This window comes from Galleria mellonella, unplaced genomic scaffold (genome assembly GCF_026898425.1).
Source record: "Galleria mellonella isolate WM207_F2 unplaced genomic scaffold, CSIRO_AGI_GalMel_v1 utg158, whole genome shotgun sequence".
NCBI lineage: Eukaryota > Metazoa > Arthropoda > Insecta > Lepidoptera > Pyralidae > Galleria > Galleria mellonella.
Genome location: NW_026442003.1, coordinates 2880821 through 2898278, shown reverse-complemented (window position 1 = coordinate 2898278; position 17458 = coordinate 2880821). Strand labels below are relative to the sequence as shown.

The 17458-nt window shown below is 38.2% G+C and overlaps 3 protein-coding genes across 3 annotated transcripts; 1 reads left to right on the top strand and 2 right to left on the bottom strand.

Annotated features, from left to right (window-relative positions):
• Nucleotides 1-676: 676 nt before the first annotated feature.
• LOC113522065 (zinc finger protein 680-like) lies at nt 677-5221 on the bottom strand. The gene is made up of 3 exons (XM_052892411.1): nt 4990-5221; nt 3745-4343; nt 677-1880 (listed from the first exon to the last, which is right to left on the bottom strand). The coding sequence occupies exons 1-3, from the start codon at nt 5103-5105 to the stop codon at nt 1684-1686; spliced, it is 912 nt and encodes a 303-aa protein (XP_052748371.1). The 5' UTR covers nt 5106-5221; the 3' UTR covers nt 677-1683.
• Nucleotides 5222-6238: 1017 nt separating this feature from the next.
• On the bottom strand, nt 6239-8898 carry LOC113522063 (RNA pseudouridylate synthase domain-containing protein 1-like). Its single transcript, XM_026907744.3, has 5 exons — nt 8753-8898; nt 7711-7948; nt 7301-7465; nt 6788-6905; nt 6239-6466 (listed from the first exon to the last, which is right to left on the bottom strand). The coding sequence occupies exons 1-5, from the start codon at nt 8843-8845 to the stop codon at nt 6256-6258; spliced, it is 825 nt and encodes a 274-aa protein (XP_026763545.2). The 5' UTR covers nt 8846-8898; the 3' UTR covers nt 6239-6255.
• A 522-nt stretch (nt 8899-9420) lies between these two features.
• Nucleotides 9421-16857, top strand: LOC113522064 (dentin sialophosphoprotein). Its single transcript, XM_052892394.1, has 5 exons — nt 9421-9775; nt 10550-10726; nt 11080-11293; nt 12403-12540; nt 13546-16857. Exons 1-5 carry the CDS (start codon nt 9551-9553, stop codon nt 15708-15710), a joined length of 2919 nt encoding a protein of 972 aa, XP_052748354.1. The 5' UTR covers nt 9421-9550; the 3' UTR covers nt 15711-16857.
• Nucleotides 16858-17458: the final 601 nt, after the last annotated feature.

The following is a 17458-nucleotide window of genomic DNA, read 5'->3' as shown; positions in this document are numbered from 1 at the left end:
ATATACTGACCATATTTCTTGTAAATAGATAAAATAAAGGTTGATTTTGGATCACTATCTTTGGGTAATAATTCGGAATGGTAGCATAGGCGTAATTACGGAAGGATGTGGGAGAGAGCAGATGGACCGTGTCTACCCTAGAATTCGATTCAGCTATGCTGTACATATGCGCTTTTTAGGGGTTTGTCCGCACCTAATCGTCCTCGCATTGGAAAATCTACATCTACACTAATATTATAAAGAGGAAAGATTTGTATTATTGTGTGTATGTATGTTTGTAATGAATAAACACAAAAACTACTTTGCCAATTTCAAAAATTCTTTCACCATTAGAAAGCTACATTCACCCTGAGTGACATAGGCTATATTTATTGCTAGAAAAGATTAGGAGTCCTTACTAAAACTAGTAATGTAACTCAAGGTGTAAAAAAATATCTTTGGTCGCGTGCGCTGCGGAAACTATTGGTGATAGAACAAAAGTATGTTCTACAATATTGAAGAAAATATCAATAAATACATAAAACTTCGCGACACTATATGTCCAACTATTGTCGTTATGTCACAATGACCACTTTTCCAAATGTCGTAAAAATGTCCACCCGTGCGAAGCAGGGACGGGCCGCTAGTTGAGTATAAACAAACATCTCAATGGAATGGGTGAAATAAAAACACAATGTATAACAATATCTTAAATTTTATCATAAATATCAGTGGACATACAACGCCATCTAGTCCCGGACTCAGCTAAGTTACAATATAATGATTTTGAAGGTGATCACTCTTTTATAAATATTTACAAATACATAGGTATCATAATTTGTGATTGTTTCTGCAACCAAGAAACATTCAAACATTACTGCTACATACATACATATCTGTCACGCCTGTCTCCCATTAGGGTAGGCAGAAACAATGGAACGCCAAATGCTTCGATTCAAGCAAACCTCTTTCGCTTCCTCCACATTCATCAATGTTTTCATACACGCTCATTTTACCAGAGGGAGACTTTGTACAAAAGTCGTTAGCTTGAGTACCTCTGTCCCATTCGTGTTTCAATCGTGAAGCAGTTGTGTTTGCATGGCTGTGTTTCGGTTTGAAGGGTCGCTAGGGGTCGCTCTAAAAGGATGTATGTCGACCAAATAAGCGACGTGCTGAAGGGCCAAATTAAAAGTACCCGTAACCGGCGAGCATTTTTTTTTCTTTTTTTTTTATACAACTTAGAAAGACAAACAAGCTGACGGTCCACCTGATGGAAAGTGGTAACCGTCGCCTATAGACACGAGCAGTACCATGGACATAACAGAGTATACTGTTTCGCCCATGATACCCCCCATGCGTTGCCATTCCTGAGGACTCAGGTGTTATTCCTCCGTACCCAGTAAGTTCACGCAAAACCCTACCATTCAAACCGAAACACCGCCATGCAAACACAACTGCTTCACGGTAGAAACACGAATGGGACAGAGGTACACAAGCAATCGACTTTTGTACAAAGTCTCCCTCTCCCATTCATCCATCCTTAATCCTCATAAATAAATTTGCATATATACACATTAGCTTATTAAATTTGTGATGTATCTTCAACCCTCTGTCACCCTTCCATCAGCATCAACTGCTTCCAGGAGCTTGTAAGCTGCTCCATAATTTTACAACCTATTTACATCACTCCCAATGTGTCTACATTCAATCACCCTTCCTCCAGCCGTGAGACACTTTCAGGTGTTGCTGCAGGTTGATCCTGGACTTGAACACCTTGTGGGGACAGTGGGGACAGGCGACAGACGCGCTCTGCGGCGGGTGCACGTACTTGGTGTGCTGGTGAACGCACAGCCGGGACTTGAACTCCTTACCGCATACTGTGCACTTGTGGATCTTATCACCTGTATACACATTCACACAGAAGTTTTTTTGATGAGTGAAAATGCTGACAGTGTAAGTTAGAATTCCACAATAGTAATCACAATGGTCCAGGGAGAACATGGTGAACAGAGGTGGATCAGATAAGAGTATATTGCTAGTAATGAGTATCTGGGGGGAAAGGGATTGTTAGTAATGGAGACTGAGAATCCCATTGCTAGCAATATACCCAACCAGGTTGACCTCCTCGCCGTTCCCCCTGGAAACTATCATGGTTAATTCCTGATGAATTCACCATGACGGGCTAACTGCCCTGTTTTCATTCTCATCTATCACCCTTCACTGGTGCTCCGCCAGTGTATCCCGTTAGCGCGGGCGGGGTTACCATACCATTTTCACTCATCAAAAAAAAAAGTAATGAGTATCTTTTTAATGGATGATAATGGAATGGTAACCCCGCCTGCGCTAACAGTATACACCAGCGGGGCACCAGTGAAGGGTGATAGGTGAGGATGAAGTAGGTCAGTTAGCTCATCCTCACGAATTCAACAATAAATCCATCACTATGTTTTCCAGAGTGAACCCACATTTAGCCGAGTATATTAGAATCCACTTGTGGCAGGGAACAAGCTAAGACAAGATGAACAATTTTTTTTTAATGGCTGAAAATGGATAGGTAACCCAGCCCGCGCTATCGGTATACACCGGGGCACCAGTGGAAGATGATAGGCGAGAATGAATGCAGGTCAGTTGGCCCACCATGATGAATTCGACAAGACTTAACCATGACAGTTTCCAGAGGGAACTGCGAGGAGGTCGACCTGAGAGGGTATATTGCTAGTAATGGGGCTGGTAGACCTCATTACTAACAATCCCTTTCCCCTCCAAGAGGAACAATTAATATTTAAGAAAACACCCTGATATACTTTATAGAGCTCTCCTAGGCTGCCATTGTAAATGCACATTAAGAGACGTCTCACATAGTTTTCCTTATTTTTTTTTTTGGAAAATAAAGTGTACTAAATAGGTAATCGCACTCATAGTCCCCAAGATACAGGTCTGGCCTAGTTTGGGGACTGGTATTAATGAATGGTAATGCAGATATTTCCTCGTTGAATATAAATTGTAAACATTGTAAATTGTACCTTATGCAACTGTATCTTTCTTGACTGTATCTTTATTATTATTATATTATTAATTATTATTAATTTAGGGGTTTAAGCATGAAAGGTTGAATGTAAATGCACAATATTATATGTATCACTTTTTGCTCTTGCTTTGTCACACTTTTCATACGTGTGGATTAAAGAAGTAGGAAAACTTTGTACAAAAGTCGATTGCTTGGGTACCTCTGTTCCATTCGTGTTTCAACCGTGAAGCAGTTGTGTTTGCATAACTGTGTTTCGGTTTGAAGGGTGGGATATGGCGTGAATTTACTGGGTACAGAGGAATAACACCTGAGTCCTGAGGAATGGCAACGCATGGGGGGTATCATGGGCGAAACAGTATACTCTATTATGTCCACGGTACTGCTCATGTCTATAGGCGACGGTAACCACTTTCCATCAGGTGGGTCGTCAGCTTGTCTGCCATTCTAAGTAGTATAAAAAAAAAAAAACTAATTAAATATTCTAGTTAGTTGTTCTAGATGGCATATGAAGATGAAACTTACACCAGATTTTAAATTAGACCTTCAAGGACACAAGTGTGAAAACTGCATCCAATTTGATGCAGTATTTTTTGTGTCATACCAAAATAAACATACGGGCACACAAAATTTCTAAATACTCTACTTCGGCTTCTATTGTTGTTACTAAGATGGTAACATCATCAAGATGATGATGTCTGCACATGCTGCATGTCAATTATATATTGATTTTAACTTACCACTAGGGTGAACGTTCCTTTTGTGGTTCGACAAGTACTTTGGGGAGCGAAACTTCTGTCCACATAGTTCGCACTCAACAGAATCCTCTATAGACTCGTGCACGAGCTTGATATGTTCCCTGAGGGTCAGTTTAGACTTGAAGTTCCTGTTGCACTTCCCACAAGTCAATATCATGTCGGGGTTACTGTGCTCCGCTATCAGATGATCCTTTAAACAGTACTTCGGCAGCTCGAGCACACAAATCGGACATGTAACATTCTCAAAATCGTTCCCCGTGTCCTCGGACGTTTCAACCTCTCGTAGGATCTGCTGGAAGGACTTCCGTTTGTGCCGTTTTTGGGGTGGTCTGCATTCCTTCCTATGAACAACTAGTAACTGTCTTTCCTGGAAGATATTACAACATATCTGGCATTTGAAGAGTATTCGACGGTAGTTGTGTGCGTTGACCATGTGGTCAGAGAGGAGGTTGGCATCGACATCCTCGAGGCAGTGCATGCACACCATGAGGCCAGTTTTAGGGTTCATCATTGCGTCAGTTGTGTTGAATTCGATCGGCTCCTGATTAGTTTGGACGCACTGTGCCAGTTCCAGAAGCGCCCTGGGAATAAATAAAAACAGTTACGCTTTAGTGATATTATGACAGAATGACAGGGTAGCAGCATCACCCATCTCTCAGAAAGAAAGAAATATTTTTATTCAAGTAAACTTAGATTTTTTTGAATTGTCTACTTAGCTGTTGCTCTTTAGAAAAACTTTAACTATATAAATAAAAAAATTGCATGAAAACAAACTTCTAAGCCGCATTCGTACATAAGCAACCACAAAATTCCCTTAATAGCCTCTTAGAACACTTACGGAAAAGGAAAGGACGGACCATTCCATGCCGGGACCACACAGCGTGGATAAAATAGTTTATGAAATAAATAATAACATGTTTATACATACAGACAGGATATAGAACAAAAGCTTACAATATGTTAACAATAGTTGTCACAGTAAGAAACATTAAGAAACTAAGCACAATAACGTTTGATACAAAGTGGTTAGAGGTCTGTTTATGGAGTAGTCACAAATTTTTATTGCTTGTTAGCAGTTGCATTTCACTCGAACAAAAGATCAGTTACACAAGCTAAACAATACTTTTATTGATATTACGGCGTCACGGACATCTTTGATTAGCAAGATACACCCACCGCTCCTTTCAAATTGCCGGGATATATTAAATAAATAAAATAAACACAAACATTGTATTGTATCCATCTTCATCGGTGTCTTCCTCTTCCTTTATCTCTGATTTAACAGTAACAGCCAAGTCGTAACTACTGCCTTCAAGCGGATCTCGGTCCGCGGTGTCTGCCATCGTAATTTCAATTTATTGCTACAGTATTATTTAAATAAAAAATAAATATTGTGACTTCGTTTAAATCGATAGAAAGAAAATAGAATGACACTTATTATGTTATTCAAGAGTCAGCACTATCTCTATGTTAACGAAACTGGATATGTATCTATGCAACTATATAGAAATATCAACACTAATAAAAAAATATTCACAGTGTTATACTATTATTTGTGATATATCTTTTTCCAAAATATAGACGTTGATAGCTATCATAAAAAACCAAGCTACTTTATAGTGTAAAATTTTCAAAGTTATTGAACTAGTTGCATAGAATTCCAACAATTAGATTTTTATTCGAAGAAACGTAGGTTGGACAAGAATTTGCTTTCTGCTGTCATACATCAATCAACTGACAATATCAAATTGACAACAATGTATAGTCATAGATAGAGGATAATCAATATGCACGACACACCTCAGCTCTTTCGCCTATAATCAATAACATCCATACACAAACCTATTTAAAAGATTCAATGTGGCTTAAAATAGAAAGAAATGTTTATTTACAGACCTTTATTCAGTTTTGAATAGTTATCTCGATTTAAGCTGCGTTAAAAATTACATAAAAACATACATTAGATCCAGTTCAGCTTTATTTATTCAACAAAGCTTATACAGAATAATATGACCTTGTTGAGACCTTGTTACAACAAGTATATAAAAAATACAAGTCCTAAATATATAAATTAATATTTCCCATTGGATTTGTCGGAAGTTTCTGACATATAACTCCGTAACTTCTATTTCCCTCTTTGTACTGGAACTAACCACCACAAATACTATGCTTAATCTATGAACTAATTGCATTTTTTAAAGAGTAAAAATGAAATGGTGACCCCGCCTGCGTTATCGGTATACCCTGACGGGGCACTAGTGAGGACTAATAGGTGAGAATGAATGGAACAGATCTGTTAGCCTATCCTGACGGATTCACCAGTAATTTACCGTGATAGTTTCCAGGGCGATCGCGTGGAGGTCAACCTGATAGAGAATATTGCTAGCAATAGGGTTTTTAAACCTCATTACTAACAATCTCTTTCCCTCTAATCAACAGCAATTAAACTATACGCTAGGTAGTCTAAAAAAATTAGTCTAACTATAAAAATATTTAATCCGAACAATTACAGTTGAATAGTTTATATTTGACACCAATCTCGTAGGACTCATCAATTATATTACAAACTAATCGAAAGTCCTCTTTACTCCTATATTTGTAGAATACAATTTCAGATTTCCACTCTGCACTGAACTGTTGGTCTTGAAAAAATGGTTCTGTGGTCTGAATATCTAATGGTTCCGTCGATACTGGCAACAGTAACCTGGAAATTAAATAAGAAACTATTTTGAAACCATTTGCGGGTACAAATAATAAAAACATTTTACAATAAATATACAATAATATGAACAAACTTTTTTACATCACAAACAAACAAGCATACAGCCCGTTTGATGGTAAAAAGTCACTGTAGCCTATGGAAACCTGCAACACTAGGGGTGTCACGTACGCGTTGCTGACCCTGAACAAACCTTAATATACCCTTTTTGAAGAACCTCATATTGTAATCTCCAGAAAAAACCTCAGCAGGGTCTCCATAATTCTCGACTAGTTTACTAAACTTTTAACAATAAAATATAAATACCTGGTAGCGTGCAAGAACATCCTGTGTGGAGAGCTATCAGTCGCGTTGCTGTACGTGTAATCGCCCAGTATTGTGTGACCAATGGCCGAGCAATGCACACGGAGCTGGTGGCGACGGCCTGCAAAACGGAAAACTTGCAAATTAGAGATGAGTCATCACCATTGTTTTACCCATTCTCCGCCCACTGCTAGACATAGGTCTTCACCATAGATAGCTATAAGGAACGGTTTTGGGCCATCTGCAATCACCGACTCTCTGCAGTGCATTTGAGGTCGTCACTACATCTATTACAGTACATTGCGTTTGCCCGTACAGGGTCGCCACTCAAGAACCTTTCTTCCTTATCGGTTGTCGGTTCTTCCAGCTATGTGACCAGCCCATTGCAATTTCAGCTTGCTTACCCTTTGGGCTATGTTCGTTATAGGTATTTACTATGCGTTGTTGTCATCGTTAAAAAAAATATAGCTGTTTGAAGACAAAAACACAAACAGCGTCCCATACATAGATACTCACCTGTTATTGGCTTTAATAGCACAACAGACACAGGTTCGTTTTTATAGTAACCCGTCTCTAAAACGAGGAGGCGTGTGTGCGCGTGCCGCGACTGCCCGCTGGCAGACGACTTGTTTGTAAACGCTAACATCTTGTGGCTTGAATTTGCTGTAGCTGGATCGATACCTGATAAAGAATACATGATGTCAACTTCTTAAACGATACTCCTGCGGAATAATAGACGTACAGAATTCAAAGATAAAGTTTTTATCTTTACCGAGTCCTTGAAATAGAAAGAGATAGCAACATACTGTATCTTGTTCTTTTTCTTGCCAGTTCTAATAGATTTTATAAATAGACTCGTTTACCACTTGTTTAAAGGGCCTTAATTATCTATTTGATGGACGCCATAGTTGGAAAGTTCCACTCACCGACATTGTACTCAATATCTGCTCGCTTAAATTTTACATGTCCCCTGACAATCGCCAGATAATATTTTTTTGTTTCCCGCCTCTCGAACAGCTTGCCAGCCGCGGCCGCAGCGGTTTTGTTTTTCGCGATACACAGCACGCCGCTTGTGGCATAGTCGAGGCGTTGCACAAAGTGCAAAGGATAGACAGACGTCGAGAGATGAGAGTCGTGAGACGCTATGTGACAGGTAACTGTGTTCTATAAGATAATTTAGGATTAAAAAAATATATACGTTATACGCCTAGAAAACAACTGAAAAAAAAGTTGTAATCACGCGTAACACACAAAGGCATTTCATGTCTTAGTCAGTTAAACGAAAATGGAGTGAATAAAACAATAAGCATAATAAGTAAATAAATAATAAATGACGCGGCTAGTGTCCATTATATTTGTAGAAGAATATAATACTGGCTGTTTCACGCGGCGTTAGTTAAGTTATAACTTATCTATATACATTTAATTCAAATTCATTGTGTAGTTTTTGCGTGAAAGTGTAATAAACAAACATCCATCCTCACAATATATAATAGTAGTAAGAATTAACTCTTGTAACATCCGCGAGAGGTGGTATTACTGATTTTTAAATATATCCACTTATTCATAAAAACTAAAACCTAGTAAGCACAGATTTATTTGAGCTATTGATATGCTTTGTCACTTTCTTTCAAATTGGGATTGTAACATTGATTTTACAAAGAAAGAGACAAAACAGTTCCATAGCTAAAATAAGTTTATGAGAGATTTGATATTTTTATAATAAAAAGCATAAGTCTCTCTGCAAATAATCATAGGTATGAGTATTCAAAAATGATGCAGTAGATAATCAAATTAATCAAAATTTAAACAATATGATTAATTTAGTTACTTTATCTTTGTCCAAATATTTACACAGAGTATATAAGATCAATTAGATGAATTACTTGAAATTTAGTCAATATCATAACCTAAAATAAGTGTAAACGATTCCTTTAAAGAGAATATTAATAAGAATATATGTCATACCTTTTCAGTTTCGTCGTCAGTATTAATATACATATCATATGGCTTGTTTACTACTATATAATTTTCACTTTCGTATAATTTTTCGATTGCCATGTCTAATGTTTTGTTTACTATATAAAAAAAAAAAGATCATAATAGCTGCGTTCACTTCACTACCAATAAGTAGATAAGAGTATGTACTCCAAAATAGTTGTCTTTTTCAAATTAAAGGAATAATTTGTATAGCTATTTTGGATTGGAGATGCAGGCAAAGATATCTTTGGACAAAAAAGCAACAAGGAGACAGTGTCATTTTGCCCAATGGATATTTTTTATTTATTAATTTATATCAAAATTGCGATACTACTAAAATTATTTTATATATTGTCTGTCAATATATATATTTTTATTTAACAAAAAACTATCGCAGGAAGCCTTCTTGTGATTTTAAAATCTTTATTTATTGTAATCTCATATGCACTGCTAATAAATATATTACTTTTTTTATACAATAAAAAGCTCATTCCTGAAATAAATTAATTTGCATACAAAGATGTATGCAAATTAATTTATTTCATGATTCATTTAGGAATTCATAATAATTAGTCAAATTTACGTAACAAGAATGCATCTCTTTGAGTGTCAATTTTTGACGGCTACCGTCTCTACAGTATAAAGCTATTAATTTACGTTGACCATAACATCTTAACACAATACGTACAAATTAGTAACAATGTTAATGAATAGCATTATATTAAATATATAAATTAAATTCATATGCCTTGGTAAATTTTATTTTTTTATATAAAAAATACAAAAATGAAGCGAATGAAGAGGCATAAAATTAAAAGAGAGAAACCTGAGTCGTCCGCTTCAATATCTCGGGAGCAGGAGGAGCACGATTTAGCGTATTACATACACGATCGCGTGGAACTGGTTCATCAAATATTTTCCTCTATTAAACCGAAAGATCTCAAATCAATGACTCCGGAATGTATCCGGCATCTCTCCACTGATAACGTAAAGGAACTGTGTACTGAGGAGGTAAGACTAACAATAATGATAATTAAAAAGTGGCAATTATGAATGCTCGCTGAGGTAGCGATATAAATTTAATACAAACATACATTTTCCTTAAAGTAAGAAATTAGTATTCGCATCCTGTGTCTCGATAGAGTAAATGTAAATTGGATCCTCTTTTCCACACTAAGAGTAATTTGGACCATTGTGCTTATGATACGTGGCTAATACAGCCACCCCTGCTCTGCACAGATGCACAGATGCTTCCTGGGTTCTTCACAGGCGTTACGGAGCGATCTCACTGTTGCTAGGATTTCTAAACGTTGAGAGGCCACAGCTTCACATTCCAGGATTACGTGAGCAGCTGTTTCTTCGGCGTCGAAACAGCAGACAGTCGACATAGAGGGCTGTCTGTGATTCCTATTGTGTATAAATGTTTGTTTAAGGGCAATGTCGGTTATTGTCCCTATCATTGTTTTAAGGTTTTTTCTATCTAGATATAATAAAGGTTTTGATAGTATAGATAAGGTAAGAAGATTTGTGTGAGTTATCAGAGATGTGTGGTTTTTTTATCAGTAGAATAACCTTAGTTTTATTTTTTTGGGATAAATGTTTTTACACAGTGTAAAAGATCCCCACTGGATGGAATGGACCTGAAATGCATTGCAGCGAATCAGTGGATGCAGGTGGCTCAGAACTGTTCTTTATGGCAGTCTACGGGGGAGGCTTATGTCCAGCAGTGGACGGATAATGGCTGAAATGATAATATAATAAAAAATGAATATACACTTGTTACAGCTACTGGGTATTAGTTCGAAACGGCTGTGTGCAATACTAGATGGGGCAGAGCCTCCCTCTGATACAGAGTCCTCGAGCCCGTCGCTGTCGCCAGAACATATGGAGACCATATCACTGGACAGCATCTCTTCCGATGAAGACTTGCTCAGTCAGACCAGCAGCAAGAAGAGTAAAAAGGTACAGCATAGGTTATCCATTAGATTGTAGCAAAAAAAAAAATTATCTCCGTCATCTTGTTTGCCATTCAAATTTGCACATAAAGGTATATTTTTTTTTATGGGTGAAAATGGAATGGTAATCCCGCCTGCGCTATCGGTATACGCTGATGGGGCACCAGTAATAGATGATAGCTGAGAATGCAGGTTAGGTGGTCCATCATGAAGAATTCAACAAGAGATTAACTATGATGGTTTGGTAACTATGATGGAGGGAGAACAGCGTGGAGGTCGACCTGATAGCTAGAATCCATTACTAACAAGTCCTTCCCCCCATAAGAGCAGTATTCTGTAAAGGTATATTACCGTGTACAGCACAAACACCGGCGCCACGGCTCCAAGTCGAGGAAGAGAAGCAAGAAGCGCAAGCGGGCGGAGGAGGAGGCGCACGAGGGGGAGGAGGAGGAGGAGGAGGAGGAGGAGCAGCAGGCGCGGGCGTCGCGCGCGGGGCTCACGGTGCTGGAGCTGCTGGAGCTGCAGGCGCGCGCCCGCGCCATCCGCGCGCAGCTGCAGCAGCACCGCGCCGCAAGTACGCTGCCGTATACTGTTAGTGCAGGGGGGTTACCATTCCATTATTATCTATTAAAAAAATAGCTAATTAGGGGGGGGGGAGATTGTTAATAATGGGGAAATTCATATACCAGACAGTGACTAGTATTTAAAGTAATCTATGTTAAGTTAGGATCTAACCTATCATTGTACCAAATTTCTTTAAAATGTAATGACCTACCGTGAAATGTTTACCGAAATATTGATGCCGAAAGAAACACAAATTGGGTATTAAAATTACATGGTGCATAACGTTTATAGTACATTACTGCAGCGGCCAGCAACTGAGGCATTGATGGACAAAGGCGCAAATGTGGGCCGAGGCGTAGCCGAGGCACACATACGTGAGTCCATCAATGCCTAGTTGTGGCCAAGGCTTGTATAGTACTTTTCTCAAACAATGGCCGGAAATCAAAAACACAATTTTACTTTTTAAGTTTTAATGACGAATTAAGAACAATAATAATTTTTCACGCGCCATTTTTCCTTTCTCTTCTTTGCCTTTCTATTTACAAGCCAGTTCGAAATTTAAATAAAACCTTTTATTAGTTGTCTCCTTGGTAGCCATGTTTCGAAGTAAAAGGTCATTCTATTTTTAAATTACAGGACAGATAGGAGTTTACATAGAAATTTATCTGACCGCAAAACACAATAGATATGGATTTCATACAACTTTTGCCGGTCGCTGCCCGCATGTATTTGGCCAGTACGGCAATTTTGATTTATCTCGAAGAAGATTGTCAAAATAATGCTCACATTTCCAAGCATGTTTGAGAAAAGCTATTTTTTATACCGCTGAGGTGGCAAACAAACGTACGGTCCATGTGATGGTAAACGGTCACCATAGCCTATGAAAACCTGCAATATCAGGAGCATTACGCGCGCGTTATCGACCCTAAAGAGACCTCTTTACCCCTTTTTTGAAGAATTTTTACTGAAGTCTCTTGGGAAAACCTCGACAGGGAGCTCATTCCATAACCTGAGCATTCGTTGGAGGAAACATCTTTAAAACCCCGCTGTATGTGACCATCTAGACTCTAAGGTAAAAGTTATAAGGTCCTTTATTAAGTAGAAGTTTGTTTTTTCTAGAGAGTTCGAGTGAGCTTGCACCAGCAGCGTCTAACAAGACAGATTCGTCGAGCGATGACGAAGTGGAGGTGAAGGAGGAGCCGGCCGAGGTTGTGGAAATAAGCAGCAGCGAAGACGAAAAACCGCAGATTAACGAAGGTAATATATCCTAATTTTTTTACCAGAGGGAGACTTTGTACAAAAGTCGTTTGCTTGGATACCTCTGTCCTATTCGTGTTTCAACCGTAAAACAGTATTTGCATGGCTGTGTTTCGGTTTGAAGGGTGGGTGGGATATGGCGTGAATTTACAGGGTACATAGGAATAGCACCTAAGTCCTCAGGAATGGCAACGCATGGGGGGTATCATGGATGAAACGGTATACTCTGTTATGTCCATGGTACTGCTCATGTCTATAGGCGACGGTTACCACTTTCCATCAGGTGGGCCGTCAGTTTGTTTGCTGTTCTAAGTTGTATAAAAAAAAAATTATAAATGTAAAAGGGAGTTTGTTTGGTTGATACCACTTAGCATCTTAACAGTATAAACCGATCACTATGAAATTGGGTTATAAATTTACTATTTTGGATGGAGAAGAACATAGGAATTTTATTTCGGTCATGCAGAAAAAGTCGGTGGTAAAAGTTAGTTACAAATAAATACCACACAGTTACACCATTCGCCTAGTCTTCAAGTAAAGATATCCTGTGTTATGTGAAACTGGGACTCGCCTCAGGATTAGAAGCAGAACTTTCAACTATGGGTATGTCTAAGTGCACATATGCACGTAAGGACCATCCCATCCCCGCGGGGAGGTGGAAGAGGTTGTTAATTTTAAATTTGTGTGATTAGGTCAGCCCCATTGCTAGCATTATACCCTATCAGGTCGGTCTTCACGCGGTTCCACGTCATGGTGAACACCGCCAATGTGGAAACCATTGTGGTTAATTCGTCATGAAGGGCTAACTGACCTGCTTTCATCTATACTTATTATTTCTCACTGGTCCTCGCAGCGTATAATGATTGCGCAGACGGGGTTGCCATTAATTTCTCATCTATCGAAAGGAGAAAAATACGCTCTCTCCATCGGAAAATAATCTTAAATATACCAACGTTTATGTGCCATTCATCAGAAAATAAATTTATGTCACATTTAATGTTGCAGTAATACCGTCGTCGTCATGCAAAGAACCCGATAACACGAACACCACGCAAAAAGTAACGAAAAGAATAAACGATCTCATAATCACAGTACCACAAGCGAAGACGACGAAAAAAATTAAATTAAAAAGAAACAATAAAATAACAGTGCCCTCCGTTAAAAATACAAATTGTCCTTCCGATGTAGAAACAACAGATGTGGTTCAAAAATCGGAACATAGTTCAGTGGTTGCGACAACACATACCGTCACAAATACGGATAATAGAGAAGAGAAAGTTAAACATTTAGAGAAAGATGCAAAATCAAAGGAAAAGCAAAAAAAGAAATTAAAGAAAAAAGACAGGAAGAAAAATGTTGAAAAAGATGGAAGTGATCACGACGAGATAACTCTGCAACTGTCTGATAGTGAGAAAATGGATTTACTTGAGGACTTAGACCATAAAAACTTTGACAAAGTTTCAAGTTCAAGTTCAGAAGATTCTGAAAGCAGTAGTTCCGATTCAGAAGATGGAAGTGACTCTGAAACTACAGAAGTGGACGAGAAAAGTAAATCTCCATTAAAAGATAATATTGAAAACAATACAACAACAGTTCAAACTATGAATACGTCGACTGAAACGAGTAAACAATTAGATGAGAAAGCTGAAACAGTAGTGAGTACCTTGACTGCAAATGACAATGCTGAAGAAAATATAGATATACAAATAAATGCATGTACTGAGGTGGAATCGATGGAAATAGATAAGAGATTAGAAAATGACAATAAACAAATTGAAAATTTGTCTGAAGAAGTTGAAAAAACAATTAACCAAATTCAACCCCAAGAAAGTGAAACTATTGTGATTCAAGACGAACGAATAGAAACAACTGATCCTAATATTATAACAGATAACTCTCAAGAATCAGAAGTAAACATTGAAACGCAAAAAGAACTTGAAACTGATAATGGAAATGCAGATTGTGATGTAGATGATGCACATAGTGATGCAGTTGAAGATATACAGAGCACTGAAGCAACATGTAATATTGTTACAATACAACAAGAAAAAGTAAAAGAAATGTCTGATGGTGAAATAACAGATCGAGATAGTTCAGAAGTTGAAGTTTTTGATTTTAAACCTGAAATTGTCTACATATCGGATGAAGAAACAAACAAAAGTCACAAGAAAAAGAAGAACAAAAAGAAAGAGAAGAAGAATAAGAAAGAGAAGAAATCTAAAAAGTCGAAGTCGGATTTTCGTGAAGATTGCGATCAAAACTTTTATAAGAACTCAGTGATCGAAATTCTCGACAATACGACGTGTGCAGATGATAAAAAAGATGAATTGTCTACTGATAATAGAAATAATGTAGCTTTGGATGACAATCAAATAAATATTCAGTCAAATCATACAATTGAACTAAATCAAATTGTAGATGATGAAAAATTTATCATTATTGATGAAAATGATGTTTATGAAATTTTTGAATTGTCCGATGATTCGTCTTGTTATGAAGTAGAAGGCACAGTTCTATCAAAGGAACCTACAGCGGAAGAAATAGAAGCTTTATCTGCCAAAATAGATGAAATAGATAATAGACAAGAGGTTGTCACGGAGGAGGAAATCCGTGAACACGAAAGAGCAGAAGCACAGAAGAATGTATTGTACACAAATGATAACAGTGTCGAGAATATTTCATGGAAAGACAGATATTTGGAGAGTAAAAAAGTTAAAAGGGTACTGTGTACTTCAAACATACTGAATGCTCTGAGAAAGAAAAATAAAGAGTTGAAAAGAAAACTAGAAGAATCTAAGCATAAAGAAGTAGATGTAGATAAAGAAAGACCAGACGTAGATGTAGAAAATAAGAGTAATTTAGAAGAAGGTTCAATAGATCATTACAATACGTTGGAAGGATCAACCAAATATGTAGATCCTGTGAAAGAGACTGTAACTGAGAAGGAGGGAGAAATTGAGGCACATAATAAACAAATATTGGCCATAGTAACTAGAGAAATGAAGAAAGATGCAAAACAAATATTGAAAATGTACAAAAGATTATTAAAATACAATGACATGAATAAAAAGAAAGACCCAAATAAACAGAAAGATCTAAGTAAAAAGAAGAAGAAGAAGCTAAAGAAAAAAAAAGAGGAAAAAACAATAAGTGCTAGTGATTCACAGTAACAATTAATTGATAGTAATATTGTAATAAAATAAATAAAATATCCATTTATAGTCCAACATAATTTTAAGTTTTTGGAGTGTGTCTTCAAATAATTTCTTCCACATATGCCATATTTTGGGCTGACCTCATCCACATTGATCCTTTTTCCATCACTAGCGCATCTACCTACCGTCTGTTTGGTCGATCTCTCTTTCGTGTCTTCTATTTGTCCACCTACTATTGTCTTACATACGAGGTTTGTCCGGAAAGTACGTATAAAAGTTTTTTAAAAATTTTATTTTACAATTATTCAGGTAAATCAATTTTATCCCCTTCAAAGTACTCCCCCTGTGACATAATGCACTTGTGCCAACGCCGTTTCCACTGTGAGAAGGCTCCTTGAAAGTCCTCTGGTTGTAGGTTTCTCAGCTGCCCCGTCGTAGCTTTTTTTATCTCATTTATGTCCCCCAAATGCCGCCCCCGAAGTACCAATTTGGTTTTTGGGAACAAGAAGAAGTCACACGGGGCCAAATCCGGCGAATAGGGGGGGTGTTCGGTCACCGTAATGGAATTTTTACTCAAAAACTCACGGACAACAAGAGGTGTGGGCAGGGGCATTGTCGTGGTGAAGAATCCAACGCCCCTCTCGCGCCAATTCTGGACGAACTCGTGCCACACGAGCTTTGAGGCGTCTGAGCACATCGACGTAGAATTTTCCATCAACTGTCTGGCCTGGAGGGACGAATTCTTGATGGACAATCCCCCGAACATCGAAAAAAACAATCAACATTGTCTCGGCCCTCTCTGAATCTTTTTAGCCACTTGTGGACGGTTGGTTCCTTCACAGCATCATCCCCATAAACTGTTCTGAGATCGGCAAAAATTTCACGGCCATTCTTGCCGAGTTTCGAGAGAAACTTGATTACGACGCGCTGCTCTTCAACGGAAGCGGGCTCCATGCCGACGGGGTTTCGTTAAGAGGTAACTTCACAGATGGCGTGACAAGCCAGTTCGCACCGCACGGCGGTCAGACCAGAACTGAAGCATTGTTAGGGACATAAGGAAGGGGTCCTGCGCTTACCTGGCCTCCCCACTCCTCTTTCTCGCATTCCAGAACACTTTTATACGAACTTTCCGGACAGACCTCGTATATGTCCGGCCAATATTACAGTATTTATATAATAAATTTTCATTTTTTTTTTCTTCATATGTACTATACTTTATGTCCTTACCACAGGCCTATTGTTGGGCTTCGTGTTATTTTTTTTTTTATTTTTTTTATACAACTTAGAATGGCAAACGAGCTAACGGCCCACCTGATGGAAAGTGGTAACCGTCGCTTAGACATAAGCAGTACCATGGACGTAACAGATTATACTGTTTCGCCTATAATACCCCCCATTCGTTGCCATTTCTGAGGACTCGGGTGTTATTCCTCCGTACCCAATAAATTCACTGCCATATCCCACCCTTCAAACCGAAACACAGCCATGCAAACACAACTGCTTCATGGTTGAAACACGAATGGTACAAAGGTACTCAAGCAATCAACTTTTGTACAAAGTCTCCCTCTGGTAAATATATTAGCCATTAACTGTCCGTTGAATATAGGCATCTCCCATAAGGAGGGGGGAGGGGGTTTGCCAATAGTTGCCACGCTTGGCAAGTGGGTTGGTTTTTATCAATATTTCAACTGAATTTGTACTAACACGATGACAGCGTGCTGGCGGGTGAGAAATGCTAAAAAGGTTGATATCAATTGGTCCAT

Coding starts and splice junctions, on each gene's coding strand:
- LOC113522065 (XM_052892411.1), bottom strand. CDS start 5,105: ATGGCAGACACCGCGGACCGAGATCCGCTTGAAGGCAGTAGTTACGAC. Junction 4,344..4,989: donor GAAGATGGATACAATACAAT/GTTTGTGTTTAT, acceptor ATTTATTCCCAG/GGCGCTTCTGGAACTGGCAC. Junction 1,881..3,744: donor AAGGAACGTTCACCCTAGTG/GTAAGTTAAAAT, acceptor ATGTGTATACAG/GTGATAAGATCCACAAGTGC.
- LOC113522063 (XM_026907744.3), bottom strand. CDS start 8,845: ATGGCAATCGAAAAATTATACGAAAGTGAAAATTATATAGTAGTAAAC. Junction 7,949..8,752: donor CTGACGACGAAACTGAAAAG/GTATGACATATA, acceptor ATTATCTTATAG/AACACAGTTACCTGTCACAT. Junction 7,466..7,710: donor AGATATTGAGTACAATGTCG/GTGAGTGGAACT, acceptor ATTCTTTATCAG/GTATCGATCCAGCTACAGCA.
- LOC113522064 (XM_052892394.1), top strand. CDS start 9,551: ATGAAGCGAATGAAGAGGCATAAAATTAAAAGAGAGAAACCTGAGTCG. Junction 9,776..10,549: donor AGGAACTGTGTACTGAGGAG/GTAAGACTAACA, acceptor CACTTGTTACAG/CTACTGGGTATTAGTTCGAA. Junction 10,727..11,079: donor GCAGCAAGAAGAGTAAAAAG/GTACAGCATAGG, acceptor TACCGTGTACAG/CACAAACACCGGCGCCACGG.